The sequence below is a fragment of the Ovis canadensis genome, chromosome 7 (genome assembly GCF_042477335.2).
Source record: "Ovis canadensis isolate MfBH-ARS-UI-01 breed Bighorn chromosome 7, ARS-UI_OviCan_v2, whole genome shotgun sequence".
NCBI classification, from domain to species: Eukaryota; Metazoa; Chordata; class Mammalia; order Artiodactyla; family Bovidae; genus Ovis; species Ovis canadensis.
The window spans coordinates 26908159-26925162 of record NC_091251.1 but is presented as its reverse complement, the minus strand read 5'-3'; the positions used below and the strand labels follow the sequence as shown (position 1 = coordinate 26925162).

The window sequence follows — 17004 nt, the reverse complement described above, 5'->3', positions numbered from 1 at the left end:
CTACAGGGATGAGAGTCAGTTTCCAGAATTACGTAAGAAATATGGGAATGTTCTTCTCTGGAATATATGACTATGTAAAAATTTATATGGATGAGCTTAGGGAAAGTGGCCAAAGGATGTTATGAAGTCCTTCTAGCTTCATACTGAGTTACACCTGTACACATTCACTCAATTAGTAGAGTGGTGTATAAAATAGCACCTTTTCCCATCAATGTTTTAATTGAAATTTAAAGTGTGTTAACTCTATCCTTAATCTATCTACTCTAACCCTCTCCCCATCTGCCAAACTAACTCTTCCCTTTGGTAGTTATCTGCAGATGTCTTTCTTTCCTCCACACCCTTTCCCAGACTGGAAGCTCCCTGAGAACACAGACCACATCTTATTCACATCTCTATATATTCCCATCCTTGAGCCTAGCCCAGTGACTTGACACATACTAAGTGTTTGATAAATGGTGGTCATTACTCTGGTTGTTATTATATGGTACTACACACACACACACACACACACTCACACACATTCATTTGTTACCCTTACTAAGTTATATTTGAGAAAACCTCAGACTTCAAGTTTGACCACACTCATCATTCCAAGTTATAATTACTTTTCTTAATAAATACTTCTTAAATTTATTAAATGAAAACTATGGCCCCTAGTCTCTATATTACCCAGACTTTATAAAATGTGTTTTCAACCAATGATTCTAAACTTTAATAACATCCTCCCAAGTCTAAGAATTCACGCACTAAGCAGCAGTTAAGAATTCTCCAGAATAGGACTTAATCTGAAATATATTAAAAAAATAAAATAACTGCCTAAAATGAGACCAGCTGAAAATAAAATAACAGACTCTACTATTTCCCAAGTGATGAGCATGTGCCATGCATTGTGCTAAATGCTATTACTTACCCCACTCCAGTGCTCTTGCCTGGAAAATCCTAAGGATAGAGGAGCCTGGAAGGCTGCAGTCCATGGGGTCGCTAAGAGTCGGACATGACTGAGCGACTTCACTTTCACTTTTCACTTTCATGCATTGGAGAATGAAATGGCAACCCACTCCAGTGTTCTTGCCTGGAGAATCCCAGGGACGGGGGAGCCTAGTGGGCTGCCGTCTATGGGGTCACACAGGGTCGAACACAACTGAAGCGACTTAGCAGCAGCAGCAGCAGTATCCTGATCTAATGCTCACAATAACTATACCCCTGTGGGTATACCCTGTAGGGGGGAATTACTTCTTTATATATATAAAGAAACCCAAGGTACAGACCTTGCTCAAGATCACTTTAGTCTATCTCTCTAACATAAATGCACTTTTTTTTCCAGGAAAACATTTGGATCCTTATATTCCCATAAATAGTCCCAATTTAATATTTGCAATTATTATAAAAACAGAAATAAGCAAACAATGCCCAGGCAATGTTTCTCTACAGATATCCCATTATGTCATGCAACCTGAAATAGTAACATTTTGATTCATTCCATTAACACAACACCTTTCATCCAAGAAACAAAAAGTAATTCCTTAATACAACTTCATCAATCTTCTAAACACCAGCAGTAGAGAGATGGAAAATTTAATCATCCTAATTTTATAGGAGAAAGCCAAGATGTTCAGGAAAGGTCATGCTTGGCAGTGGACTTGAACTCAGTTAATTATGGCCTAGGAACACCATGTGAATGAGTAAACTCAATTAAAAAAAATTTATTTATTTATTTTATTTATGCCAGGTATTCGTTGCAGCATGTGGGATCTTTCAGTTGCAACATGCAAACTCTTAGTTGCAGCATATGGGATCTCTAGTTACCTAACCAGAGATTGAACCCAGGCCCCCTGCACTGGGAGCTCAGAGTCTTAGCCACGGGACCACCAGGGAAGTCCTATAAGCTCAATTTAATAAACAGTCATCCACCTAAGGCAAAGACCAATTCATGCTTTAAGAGTGACAAAGGAAAAAACTGATTTCATTCATTATGCCAATATCTGGCTACCAACCTAGATCTGGCAAAAAATTACATTTATATATGCTGGCAATTTCTTTGTGCCCCAATTGACTCAGTGTTTTATCTGGTAACTGTGACTTGAGCTATTTAAAAATCACTTTAAAAGATCCTTTAAAATTTAAGTGTGATACAACTGTCACCTGGGTATGATACTTTAGGGGACACTGAGATATTCAAAGAAGAGTGAAAGGGTGAGGGGACTAGAAATAATGTAGCAGAAAAGCTGAATGAGTTGGGAGAATTTAATTCAGAGATAAAACCTAGAGGGAATATAAATGAATCTGTCTACTCATTTATTCAAGCAGTACTGACTAACTATCACTATGTGTGAAGCATCATGCTGAGAACTAGGGTTCAACAATGGCTGAGTAGTATTCCACTGTATCTATTACCACATGTTCTTTATCTACTGAAAACCATAATGGAAAAGAATATGAAAAAGAGTATCTCTATGTGTGTGTGTATATATATATATATATATATATATATATACCTTAACACTTTACTATACAGAAATTAATACAACACTGTAAATCAATGTCAATAAAATAATCTTTTTTTAAAAAATAATGAATATGCAACCATCACTGCCCTCAAAGAATACAGAATTTATTGGGGGACAGAAGTGATTACAATACAATGTGCTAACCACTATAGTAAAAGCAAGCACAGGGAGATAATGGGAATTCATAGAAGGGATACCTGGCATAGACAAGGAGGTGGGCAATAATGAGGGACAGTTCTCAGAAGAAGACAACAGCTTTGTTCCTGAAAGATAACCAAGGTTAGCCAGGATGAAGGCAAAGGAGGGAGTGGATTAAAAGAAGCAAGCAGGAAAGAGACAGCAATAGATGTGAAGGCCCAGTAGTAAGAGGGAATGTGATACATCAAGGGTACCATGTATTCATTAGCAAAGCTGGAGCATCAACTGGAAGGGGTATGGGGAGTGGCAGGCCAGGGGGCTAGAGTGGGCAGAGGACCCAAATGTGGGAGTCCATGGTTTACCTGCTGTGGAAGCTACAGTTGGTACTAAAGGCTACATGGATCAGTAAAGTGGGGAATGAGGGACTCAAAACACCCATCGGCAAGATCACACTGGCTGCACTGTGGAGGAGGTACTGCAGTGGGGAGCTATTAGGAGGCTGTAGCAATGGTCGAACGAGCCTGATCTACCTTTGCAGAAAAAGAGATGCTGGCAAGCAGACAGACTTCACAGTGATTCAGAAGGCAGAACCTACAAATGTAGGGACTGATTGTATGTGGGGCTAAGAGAGACCCAGGAAGCAGTGAAGGACGCCTGGCAGGTCATCTGTGGAGTTTGCATCCAGGTGGATGTGGGAGAATTTACTGAGACAGGAAATCTCGAAGTCTGTTTGGCGGGAAGATGACTGGTAGATGCATCACCTAAAAGAGGGAACAGCCCTGTTGTGAGGGCTAAACTCAGTCTTTACAGTTCAATTCAGTTCAGTCGCTCAGTCGTGTCCGACCCTTTGCGACCCCATGAATTGCAGTACATCAGGCTTCCCTGTCCATCACCAACTCCGGAGTCTACCCAAACTCATGTGCATTGAGTCGGTGATACCATCCAGCCATCTCATCCTCTGTCGTCCCCTTCTCCTCCTGTCCCCAATCCCCCCCAGCATCAGGGTTTTTTCCAATGAGTCAACTCTTCGCATGAGGTAGCCAAGTATTGGAGTTTCAGCCTCAGCGTCAGTCCTTCCAATGAACACCCAGAACTGATCTCCTTTAGGATGGACTGATTGGATCTCCTTGCAGTCCAAGGGACTCTCAAGAGTCTTCTCCAACACCACAGTTCAAAAGCATCAATTCTTTGGCACTCAGCTTTCTTCACAGTCCAACTCTCACATCCATACATGACCACTGGAAAAACCACAGCCTTGACTAGACAGACCTTTGTTGGCAAAGTAATATATCTGCTTTTTAATATGCTGTCTAGGTTGGTCATAACTTTCCTTCAGTCTTTACAAGTGGGTCCTAAAAGGACACAAAGCTCAGCTCATGAAAAAGAATGTTCTGAGACATGGCTACATGAACATAAAACAAGTACTTCAGCCAGTAAAGGGCGTTATTGCCACAGGGATGTTTCGGAAGTGCCTGGACGACCATTTGGCAAGGAGAGGGGAGTCAGGAACCCAAGGAGGGCTGGATTAGATGGGGGCCTCTCCTTCTCCTGCTCTACACCACAGGCAAGAGTCTTCTGTACACGGTGCTGGCCATGGTGCTCTTCTGCCAAAAGTCATCTAAAGGCTCGCCAATACACCGAGAGGAACACTCAAACACCAGGCCCCACCTGACCTGGCTCCTGTCACCTCCTTCTCTCCTATCACTCCTACTGCTCTCCCCACCTCTTCATGCCCTCCCCCAGCCCAGCAGCCCTCCCTGTGTGCCAGCCTAACTGGCCTCCTTCCAAACACATGGAGCTCCTCTGCCACCCCCGGGCCTTCACTGACGCTCTCCCACCCCTCTGACGTGCCCTTCTCTGGTTCTGGATGTGGCTAGGTGCTTCTCACCCTTCAGGCCCGAACAGAATGTCACTGCCTCCTCCCACTTCTGATACCCAGTTCAAATCTAAACACATGCCTGCCCAGGTTCTTTCACTTTAAAATCTGCTTGTTTTCTTCCTAACAATGACTGTAAAGTATACTTATTTGCATACTGTAGGGTGGTCTTATATTCCTATTAGCATACTTCAAAGGATAAGGACCACAATGTATTCCTGGTGGGTAGGACAACACCAGATAACTGGGAGGCACTCAATAAATACTTCTGATTAGTTACCAGCACGGCACAGAAAACAGCCAACCTAGGGTGGTACATTAAAATCACCTGTAGGACTTCTCCAGCTACCCTCCTCCCATAACAAAAATCTCTCTTGGAGCAAACCACCATTACTATCTGGGAAGTCGTCATATCCCTAAAGGAGGATGCTACAACAAAGGGCTGAGAACCACTAGATCAGACAGTCTCTTTCCAACTCAAAGATTATATAATACTTTGTGAATATAAATGATAGTCTTTTAAAAGCCAAGCTAATTCACTTCGAAAACCAAATCCGAGAGAACTGAAAATTTATCGTACTGCTTTTCTGTCTTACTATCTTTCTCAGCTTCATCTAGCTTTTTATACCATGATGAACTTTGACCTAAAACACCAGGAAAAATCCTTGCTTTCACTCAAGGCTCATAGTCTGTCTGAACATCATTGAACATCATTTTTTCTAGAAGTAGTGGCAATGATTAAAGGCCCTGCCCTCTTTGAGCGGACTGTAACAAGTGACCCTCAGTCCCCATGCCTCTACTCAGTGGCCATGGCTCACGTACCCAACAAGCATGAAAAGAGAGGCTTCAGAGCATTGCTGAGGAGGGCCGAGCACTTGGATGAGGACTCAAAGAACTACCCCTCAGGACCAGGAGACAGATGGTCCACTGGTGAAAAACCAGTGGATGTATTTTAACACTGTTTAAAGAGGAAACACACTGCAAGAGTAGCGTGTTCACAGCAGGAAAGCTGTGGGTAAGATCTACTGACGCTAGAAAAAAACAACCAAGGAAGTGACTTTTCGGGAGGGGACAGGAGAGCAAAGAAAGGGTCAAGAGGAGAGACTCTACCTGCAGTAAAGCCCAGCTGCAAAAGAACCAAGATCTGAGTGGAGGAGGAAAGGGGGGGCATGGAAGGGAAAGCAGAAGCCTAAGCTACATCTCAGCAGATGAGGGCTCTGCCAACACTGAGTACTGCCCTAAACCCAGGAAGACCAGGGCACACGACGGAAGGGTGATCTGGCTCTGCGATGGCTTTTCAAGCACCAGTGTGAACACAAACACACAGAACAAGCACCTTCAGGTGTCATCTTCAAGCACAACAATGAGATGTTGTCCACCAGCGGAATAACTCAATGTATGACAAACAAGACCTAGATTTCTCTCGGCTTAAGCACGTCAGTCTACTTGAGGACCTTCATCTTTCAGAAGTGAGTTCTCAGGCCTGTCAAAAGAACACTTCGCAGAGGCTCAAGTCTTGAGTATCCATCCCAGTCTGGGACAACATCAGAATGAATTAATGAAAACTGTCTTCCTTCTAAGATACCTCAATTTCTTATATAACCAAAGGTACAAAAATGAACAACATGGCTGGTCAATTTAAATTTCACTACCTTACTCTTTCCTTGTCTCTTTCTGGGGAAGCGTCAGTGGACCATCATACTGCCAAAAGATGGACAAGCAAGACAGAAATAGTAACTATTACACAACCTACAAACCAGATCATCAGAGCATGAAACAGTCAAAGACACTGAATTTTCTTGTTCTGTATAATCTGGGGACTGAAGGAAAACCACTCCACAGACCAAAATTAATAGTTCAACTTGTTTATCTTTTTCTGTGAGGTCCTGTCTTTTCAGTCAGTACCAAAGCTGAGGTTACTTAGCTGGTCAGATTTCTTCTTAGCCACATACACACTTTTGTGGTCTTATGGAAAAGAGGTGTCATCCCACAAGCCTGTTCCCCACCCTCAGCTCTGTAGATAATCATGCTTTGGGGCACATTTTACTTGCGTGCTCTCACCTATTGCTTGGAAGTGAATCTGAGACTGCTGGGCTGCTGTGTTGAGAGGGTCCAGCCCGGGTATTCACCTACAAGTAAAGAAAGAATCTTGATCAGTCTGTGTTCTGAGGACACAGTTCTAATTAACCTATAATTTGCCACAAATTTCTCATTTCACTATGAAGGTTAATTAGCTTGTTGCTAGACCAACCCATGGTTGGAGACTATCTGGTATATAGGTTACAAAAAATGTACAACCTGTATATTACATAATACTTTGCTTCTGCCATTATTCAAATATTTAAATAGTGCTAAAAAAAAGGAGAGATAAATGGGAAATTCTCAATTCATTGTCTAGAACTGAATTCAATTCTAGAGAAGAAATTTGGTTCACTGTTTCTTTTTGTTTTATATAAAAAACAATGTATTCAAAAAAGTATATAACGAATACATCCAAGGGCCAATACTGAATCTCACATTATTATATCCCTCCAGCTCTAAAACCAGGCAGAATGTTGCAAAATGTCTCTTATTCACTGAAAAATGAGGTCCAAGTAATTAATTATAAAACACTTGAGTCTAATACAATAGCCAGTTTTTCTTTTAAATGTAAAGCCTTAAGCAGAAATCTAGAATTTAAAATACGCAGAACAATGAAAGGACATTAAATAGATATATGTTTCCAGCATAAACATGTCAAAAGAAGAGGGGGGTATTCTGTGTGCAATATGCTTCTGTGCTTAATTAATCACCGAAATGAAGTCTATATTTTCACTCAAATAAATCTTTGTGGAGATCAGTAGCCAGGATCATCCTGAAAAAACAGACCAACAAAACAATTCCAAAAATAAAATCCCCTACACACACACACACACACACACACACACACACTGAACAAATACTACAGATGACTCCCCCTCCACATCCCATTTAAAAAAAAAAAAAGGATAGCTTGTCAGAGCTTGAGAAAGTGCAGTTTTATTTGACATTTCAATAAGTGGAACACAGCATTACAAATCCATCTAACTTTACTGAAACAATTATTGAAATTCGTACCTTCAGGCCATGTATGTTCCGTTCCCCAGGAGGCTTGCAGGCTGAAACAGTAATTGACTAAATTGTAGAACACATCAGGGCCATTTACAAATTTGCTCAAAATGAATCGTTTAAAAAGAAATGAGGGTGACACCAAAATTAGCAGAGAGAAATGATTGAAAAGTGGCTCCCAAGACCCAGAGTGGGAATTATGAACCAGGGTTTTTAACTTGCAGGAGTGAGCATTTATAAATGCAAAGAGCTTTCTGACACTGCCTCATATAAATTCCAATTTCTGCCTAAAACATATAAAAATCAAGTTAACTGAGCTAAAATGATTAGATTCCTTTCATAATTCAAATTTCTGCAATCTTTCCTCACTCTGTTACGTCGTACGTTTGCTATCACTTATTCTACAATGAAAATAGCTAGGGTTTCTGGAGAGGAGAGGGAGGAGGGTCTTTAAATGCCAAAAAGATTGCTAGAGGTTCTATGAAATATTCAAGTTTGAATACTAGTTTGCATAGCAATAAGTAGTCAAATTTGCTAAATACAGAGGTATCATTAATTTTGTCACATTTCTTACAAATCTTGACATTTATTAATATTTCAGCCTAAAGATAAAGCAGTACCAGGAAAAATAACATTAATTTCTCTACATCATCTTGAGTTACAGATTAGTACAACACTTTTCCAATTCAGTAAATGCTTCTTCATCAGATGTTAAAAAAATAAAGAGCTTTGTGTCCATGTTATATAGGCTGCTTCCATCTGAAAACTACGGTGTCCTACATATTATATGTTAAGGGGCCATCAATTTTGATTGATTGTTTGGGGAAGGATGAATCTGATTTTTTTTTTTCTCTTTTCTCAGATGTACATGTATTTCCCTCTGTTTCTGACAAGAAATAGAGCTGGTAAATAAGAAGATGATGTAGGTAATAATTACAAAGCACATCAGTTGCTTTAGTTTTGTGTATATCAAGCATATTCAAATTTATTATGTTATTTTCCTTAAAAAAATCTAAACCTCAATAAAGCATTTTTATTTGTTTTTCTAAAATACATTAAAATTAAGACTCCAAATCCTCTTTCCTTAGAATGGAAATTAACTTTTTGAACAAAACAACAGTCACATACACTTGATGCCTGGTCCTTTAGGGACCATTAATACATCCTAAGAAAACACTTCAGAGCATTTCCTCTGAAGTACCAGTGCATTTATAAACTTCATTTAGTAAGGAAGTGACTAACTAAGGAATTAGAGACAGGCATCAACTCTTATCTGGTACCTTAACATCTGCCTTGCTCCTCAGTTGGCTTCTTAAATCTTTATAACTGGAAATCTAAACAGTATTCAAAAAATACAGTAACCTTAATTTTCTAAAATTATAGAGTCAGAAGTTACTATAAAGTCAGTGAATTTTCATGCTTATTAACAGTTGACATATCTTTTAACTACAAAGAGCACTCAGTCCTGAGCAGGGAAGTTACTATCCATCACAACTGTGCCACTTGGAATGATAAGACCTGTTGTTAGAACAGAATCATTTTCTCCTGCCCTTCTGATTTGCTCAGTCTAGAGATTCTTTATAACATGGGGCCTGAGAGCCTCTCATCAACTCAGTAGACCCAGGTAACATACCTAATGTCTACACTCTTAACTGTAAAAATTTCCATAAACTCCAAATTCATATAAATCTAATATAAAATTATATATATATTAAATTATATAAAAATAAAATTGTATAAAATCTATACTTTATGTAGATAAATATGCAAAAAAAGTATAAAACTATAAAGAGTTATACAACAGTATCTACAAAAACCACAGAGACAGGGAGACTGAGTCTCATACTTTAAAAAACTTAAATGTGGTGTGGAAGAACTATATTTAATAATGTACTAGAAGCTAATAGATTCTTCTCATTGAAGGCTAATTCTGTTAACTGGAGACTAATAGACTAAGACAACAACAGCAGATTCTGTGCTAGGACTACATGTAACACTCATATCTAACATATTTTCTTTTAAGAATCTCCTCCCTACAACATACTTTTCTCCACACTCCTATCAAGTCCTCCAAACTACCCCCATACACACTCTACTAATAGTTTAACCTGTATAAGAGCAAACAGCCCTCCTACTTTAAACAAATTACAACTTAAACAAAATTCTTATTCAAAGTGTACATTAACCACTTAAAAACTGTGTATCTCTAGAGTTACTGAGTGGGCTTCCCTGGTGGCTCAGAATCTGAAACAATCTGCCTGCAATGCAAGAGACCAGGGTTCAATCCCTGGTTTGGGAAGATCCCCCTGGAGAAGGGAATGGCAACCCGCTCCAGTATTCTTGCCTGGAGAATTCCATGGACGGAGCCTGGCAGGCTACAGTCCATGGAATCGGAAAGAGTCGGACACGATTGGGCGACTAACACTAGAGTTAATTAATGCCTCTGGACCTAAATATTCTCAACTCTAACATGAAAGCAATAATAGGCAGGACTTTTGAGAGAACTAGAAATGGTAACACACAAAGCAATATTAGTGCCTGAACAGAGAAGATCTCTAAAAATGGCTGTTATTATCATGGGAGGGGCACGATGGTATGGACAGGGAGACTGACAGGGACTGTTCACAAGATAAAAGAAAACAAAGAGAACCTGGAAAGATTCTGGACGAAGAGAAGTAAATATTATGGGAGAAAAGAAATGAAGACCCAAGGCATCAGAATTACAATAATCCAGGGTACTGTACTAGGGTTTGCTACAAGAGAGCTATAAAGTTATAAAGCAGGAAAGCAATTTATGGAAATGATTTCAGCCAGTAAAAAAAAAAATATTCCTCATGGAAAAACAGTTCTGAAATTTCCCCAAATTCTCTTGTCTTGTTAAGAAATAATTTGCATCCTGTTATTGGCCTGATACATAGAAATGGCAACTTTTTTTTTCTGTTTTTTTTTTTTTTTCAAGTTTTAGTCTTCAGGTACAACAGAACTGAATTAATCATAATTGTTTCAGATATGTTATCAATGGCCAAGTTTTATTTACTTACTTAGCTCTTTAATAAGTTATTATCAATAGTTTACTAAATACTCCTAAGCCAGCTACCCACCTTAATGCTAAAAGAATAGCATTACTCTTGAACCCAGACCTCATGGGCTGGCCGAGCCAGCTGCCTTTGGAGACTTCATCAGTGCAAATAGCAGTCTACTGGTTAACTGAGCCATTTGAACTTCAGAGAGTTACAGGTAATGAAAGTCTAGAATGCCTAATTGGAAAACTCATACCATGATTATTTGTACAGTATCAGTTAACGAAGGTAAAGTTTAACTTCTAATTATTTTAATTAAGCTATTTCTAGAAGACTCAGAGAAATTTTCTTATCTGTTTCATCAGTTAGAAAACACAGACTTCAAGTAGGGCAATGTATAATGGGTGAAAGACTTAATGGTTTATATAATTAAACTGTTCTTTTTCACCATTATTCAAACTTTGAGGAAACATTTATATACAGTTGAGCAATCATATCTGTTACAAGGCTAGTACTATCAAACCTAAAGGGAAAAACAAATAATTTGACTCACCAAGACTGACTCTCATCAGCTCATATTTTTTGAGACTCAACAATCAAATTCCTATTTAGGAGGATTTTCAATTATTTAGAAGATATATCCCCCCCAAAATCCAGCACCAAACATTCCACCAAAATATCTCTCCTAAAACCCTCTAGTAAATCAAGGCTTCTATACTAGCTGAAAGCTTTCTCCTTAATAGCAACTCTGGCTACCATCATGAGCCACAATTTATAAATATCCAAAATTAAAGTCATTCATTTTCCTTGGTTTAGAAACCATGTGGACCCCCAAAGAGTTCTTTAAGCGAATGTAAGTATGCACTTCAAAAACAAAAAACAATCTAGTTAGTTTAATTTACTCTACTAAATTAGATATTTTATCTGCCATAACTATAATATAGCCTGCAATCCCCATGGTAATGAATACTTCTTTTGTTTTTTCAAATTAAGAGCTAAACATCATGTTATGTGCATTTAAACCTTTGGAAAACATAACTGTTGATGAAACAGTTTGCTGAAATAATCATTGTTGATTAGAATTTGTTCAACATTACCTCTTGGAAATATCTGCAGAGGCTCTATTAACTGTCCATTTACTTGCTGTTCCATTATTGTAGAATAATACTGCAAAGAGATTATAGAAAGAGATTACTCAGTAATGTATGAACACTGGAACAGACACTTATGGGTTGTTTAATTCACAGCACTTTTGTAAATTGCTGGTACATACATAGCAGCCAAGAGAATTCTTTTTCTCTATTTGCACATCAAACTGACTATAGTGGATACTCGGAACTGAAAGTCCAGTATAGTGTTATCCTTCACGCTGTCTTTAAGAGTAAAAATGGCCGATTAAGACGTTAGGTTAGCATCTCATCTCTAGAAATGTTTTGAAAATGATATATATTAAAAATGACACAAAGTATTTTAGTAGAAATTTCTCAAATTGCCTTTTGTTCTTTCCCCCTGGACTTTACAAAGCAAAATGGAGATGCCTCATATTCAGTTTGGACCTGTATGCCAGTTAGTTAATCAAACATTATTCATCTTTGTGTATAAAATATACAGACAATGGAACTCAAAATCACAGAGACTGTGTAACAAGCAAACAAGACATGACCCATCCAAAGATAACAGGATTAACATGATAAAAAGGCAGCCCAATTTCAAGCAAGCATAACTTTCATGCTTTACTCTTCTAAATACTTTAGTATGGATCAAATTTCACTTTAAAAATTTGAGCATGAAAAATAAAGTTCCAAATTCAAAAAGCTTTCATATATCATCATAAACAAGTTCATTCGGTAGGCTGTATTACAGTCTGCTCCTATTTTCCTTAATATGTTAATTGATGAGCATATTTCCACCTAACCTGGAAATGGCTTCTGTGCCCTGACTTCTTTTAACACTTGACAAACAACAAAATGATGTTCTTGGTGGAAAATATCAACAATGAAAGCCACTGATTTTGTGTTTCAAGGGACTGTCAAAGAGCAGAACTCCCCTTCTGTACTTGTTTCTATATTAAAAAACAAATGCAGGGACTTCCCTGGTGGTCCATCTGCCTTCCAGTGCAAAGGACCCAGGTTCAATCCCAGGTTGGGGAACTAGACCCCACATGCTGTGGGGCAACTAAGCCCACACCGCAACTACTGAATCTGTGTACCTCAACTAGAGAGAAGCCTAGAGCTGCCATGGAGAGAGCCCACATGCTGCAACTAAGACTTGAGGCAGCCAAAAGTAAGTAAATAATATTTCTTAAAAACACATGCATATTTCCTTTTTAGCTATCACATTTCCAGAAAATTTCTCTTTGATGATCATTATTTGTTGACATTCTTAAAAGTTTCTTTTTAGAAAACATGTACATATATCTTCTTATTGCTTTTATGTACATTAAAATCATCACAAGATTGAGTTTATTTTTCCCTTAGAAATAAAGGGGAGTTACAAAATTCCATATCATCTGTAAAATCACAAATTAACAAGTCTAAGAATCGTCACCCTAAAAACAAACTGAAAGTGGATTTTTGATGTGAAAGGTGAAAGTGAAGTCGCTCAATCATGTCCGACTCTTTGTGACCCCATGGACTGTAGCCTACCAGACTTCTCTGTCCATGGGATTTTCCCAGCAAGGGTACTGGAGTGGGTTGCCGTTTCCTTCTCCAGGGGATCTTCCCAGCCCAGGAACTGAACACGGGTCTCCCACACTGTGGTCAGATGCTTTACTCACTGAGCCACCAGGGAAGCCCCCAATGGCTATGGGTTAATAGAAGGATACCCTGCCTTCTGAGAGCTTTCAAACCATAAAGGAAACTCATTCTTTCCCTCTATGATGTAAAAGTATATATACATACAGCATAAACATGTGATACACTCCCTGGAATACGTACTAAAGCAAATGTCTTTCAGGAAACTATATTCCTTAAAATCACAGAAATATAGGGCTCGCCATTACTCAAACAGTGATGACAAGTAAATGAAATATCAATCATGTAGGCTGTCAACCTTATGGGACAGCAATAACTGTTAACAAGTAGTCTGGAAAAATTGTCCGAAAATGACTTGTCCTCAGCACACAAGTATTTGAGGTTTCCATGGAAAATTAAGATGCCAGTGGCTATTTGAAACATTGCTCAGGTATTCTTTTTAATGGGAAATTTGCTGGTTATTGATCCACGGCATGTACCGTCTTGCTTCTGGAAGGCTGCAAGCAACTTTCCAATCAGTAGCTGTCAAAAAAATTACTGCCTTTTTATACTGATACAAGACAACAGCAGTGGTGGTGTCCTCCTATACTTAATGCTTTTCTTTAATTAACTGCTATGTACAGTAGGTTAGGAATTTCAGTTACGACTTGACCACAGTCCTAGAAATCAAAACAAATAAAATATCCTTATGCTTTATCTAACAAATTAATTATAGTTGTCTGAAACCAGTGCTTGGGGTCAAGTTTGAAAACAAATAACCTCACATGTAAAGGGTCAGAACAGGTGCAAGGTATTTTTTTCCTACTATAAAACCTTGCATGCATGAAATTGACCTGTTTTCCAACTTTATTTATTTACCTCACAAAATATATAAATAAAAATGGTTTCCCTTTCATTTCTGAGCTGTGCCAAATCAACTGGCAAGCCATACATACTTTTAGGACCATTGTAGGAATTTTTTTAGCAATCTGTAAACATCTCTTTGCACACTGATTAATACAGTCACAGTAATGATATTAAGCATGCCACCTGACAGCTTCTTCAAAGCAAGTGGTCAGGATTTGTTTTTTGTTTTCTACAATTCTTCCAAATCCAAGGAATGTTTTCTCCTGCTAAAATACAGGGTTTGATCTGTGTTCATATTAACACAGAATCTTGTGTTCCACACTCCAAACTAATTCACCCTCAAGGGCAAACTATAAAGGGTAGTAAGTAAACCCATGGCATGGGCCCACTCTAGGCAACTGACCCCTCAGGAACAGGCCTGGTGACGGCTGAGCGGCTGCCAAGGGGGCTCGGAGCTTAGGCCACTGCTCACATTCCTCAACGGACAAGGATAAAACGTGGGCCATGCACAGTACCTCCTGGCATGGGGCGGTCCTGATGAGCCGCAAGGCCTGTGCTGCCCAGAGAGACGAGCAAGGCCTTGAGACGAGTTAGAGACTCAAGCCCTGGGATCTCAGTACTGGCCACTTTGAGCTGATGACCTCAGTGAAGAAATGCTCACAGTGTCTCAGTTTACTCAGCTGTAAAATGAAGGTGGTATGTACCCACAGGACTGTTGTGAGACTCACACGAGAAAATATGAGAGCACTTAACAAGTTATAAAGCAAATTCCTTTTAGATCTTCATCCTTTCTCAGGGTTTTATATATTTTCCCTTTAGAGGGGATTCTTTCCAATTTTGTTCTAAATAGTGATAAAATAAGCAATAATGACAAAGACTAGGTTTGTACCAGATAAAAACAAAATGAAAAGACAACCAACCAAACCAAACAAAAATCTAAGTCTTTTATACCAAGGTATTTATTAATGATATGGTTTAGACAGAAAAGTAACAAAGTGATCATGATAACATTAAAAGAGCTATAATTTGAAGTTATCCAAAAAACTTTCTTAGCTCAACCTCTATTATCCTATCCAGCTTTCATTACCTCTAACACAAAGCCTGGCACATAGTAGGTTATCTGATACATACTGACTGAAATGGAGACTGATACCAATTCTGCCATTTATTAATCTGCACAGCCTTTAGGAGGTCATTTAACCTCACTGAACCTTAGTTTCCTCTGAATGAGAATAAATATAGCTTCTCTATTATATAGGGCTACTGTGAAGCTCAAAATTAAACCGCAGCAATAGAATTAGTGAAGGCATTTGTAAACGGTAATGATTAGTAGTTGAGAGATTTAAAAGTGAACCTCCTAACAGTGAAACAATATTAAGCACAGTGCTTTCTAAGTAGAAGTGTTCCAGGATTTAAAGACACAAAAATGGTATGTATGAAAAGTACGAAAGACTGCATTCATTCTGAACACGTCAGCGGCAGTTATAAAACGTTGTTTTCTCTGGTATCCCCTGTAGAATCTGTTACATGGAGTAATTGCAGCAATAATCAATAAGCTAACTGAGTAAAAGATTAATCAGCTTTGTGATTGCTAATGGAATCTCCAGTACCAGACTCAGATTAGTTTCAAAGTCCCTCTGAGATGTTCTTCAAAATCCTTAAACAATTTTAATAAGGATGTGACAAAGTTTAGCATAGTTATCCAAAAATCTAATTAATTTGAAACAGAGGGCCAGATTCAACAAGGGGATAACAAGTACAATTTTTGGCTTTGTTCTGTTTGCAAGTTTATCATACAGTATTCCTGTCTGTTATGAACCTAATTCTAATTCTAACAGCGCAATCCAATCAATAATTACAACACTTTTTTCTTCATGGAAATCTGCCACATAAAAACTTGAGTTCTAAAAGAGCACAGTTTAATTTTACAAGGCACAAGTCCTCTGCTGAAAGGAGAGAAAACAGAGACAACAAAGAGATACACCCGGAAATAACTCCCACTCACTGGATACCTACTGTGTGTTAGGCTCAGTACTGACAGAGCCCCTCAACTCCCCTGCCAAGTTTATGATTAATTCCTCCATCCAAAACTTTATTCCCTTTCTTGTCCCACCTCTGTTCCCCTCGGTATTAAGGAGTATCAAAAAAACAGGAGGGACTGAAACTTAAGTAAGACCCTTCAGGGCCCTCCTGGGTTCAAAAGCCCCTCGTGTCCTCTGTTTCTTGTTGCAGAAAAAGGCTTTAGTCTCCTAGGCTTCCCTGAGTTCCAAAGAGCAGATTCAAGGAGTAAACTATTAGGACAACAGAATCACAGGCCTGCTTAGTTCCTCCTGAAGGGATATTGTTAACATCTGATGCATATCTGTGCTCCATAGAAACTGTTACATACGGTCACTGTGAAGCTCAACATTACGCTGCAGCAATAGATTAGTGAAGGCATTTGTAAACTGTGATGATTAGTGGTTGAGAGATTTAAAAGTGAACAGGTGGAGGATGATGAGCACTTGCTGACCACAAGCACTGGACCCCAGACTGGCTGGAACCAGAAGGTTGAAATTCCTGAAACCTTACCCTGTAACCTCACCTCCAGGCAATCAGAAGAAGGTCCATGAGCTGATCAACTTCCTATGACCCCCACCCTCACACTGTCTTTAAAACTCTGACCTGAAAGCCATGGAGGAGTTTAGGCCTTTGGACCATGAGCTGCCCATTCTCCTGGCTTGGTGCCCGGCAAATAAACCTTCACTTCACTACAAACACCCACTGTCAAGAGCATT

At 38.9% G+C, this 17004-nt stretch overlaps 1 protein-coding gene across 10 annotated transcripts in view; it reads right to left on the bottom strand.

Moving 5' to 3' along the window:
* The window catches only part of MAP2K5 (mitogen-activated protein kinase kinase 5), a 264501-nt gene that overhangs the window by 212253 nt on the left and 35244 nt on the right, over window positions 1–17004 (bottom strand). For all 10 annotated transcript variants that reach the window (XM_069597653.1, XM_069597650.1, XM_069597649.1 and 7 more), the window contains 3 exons: window positions 11726–11795; window positions 7618–7658; window positions 6583–6650 (listed from right to left, as the gene is read on the bottom strand). In XM_069597653.1, coding sequence (XP_069453754.1) covers window positions 6583–6650; window positions 7618–7658; window positions 11726–11795 — 179 coding nt within the window. The remainder of the gene's footprint in view (window positions 1–6582; window positions 6651–7617; window positions 7659–11725; window positions 11796–17004) is intronic.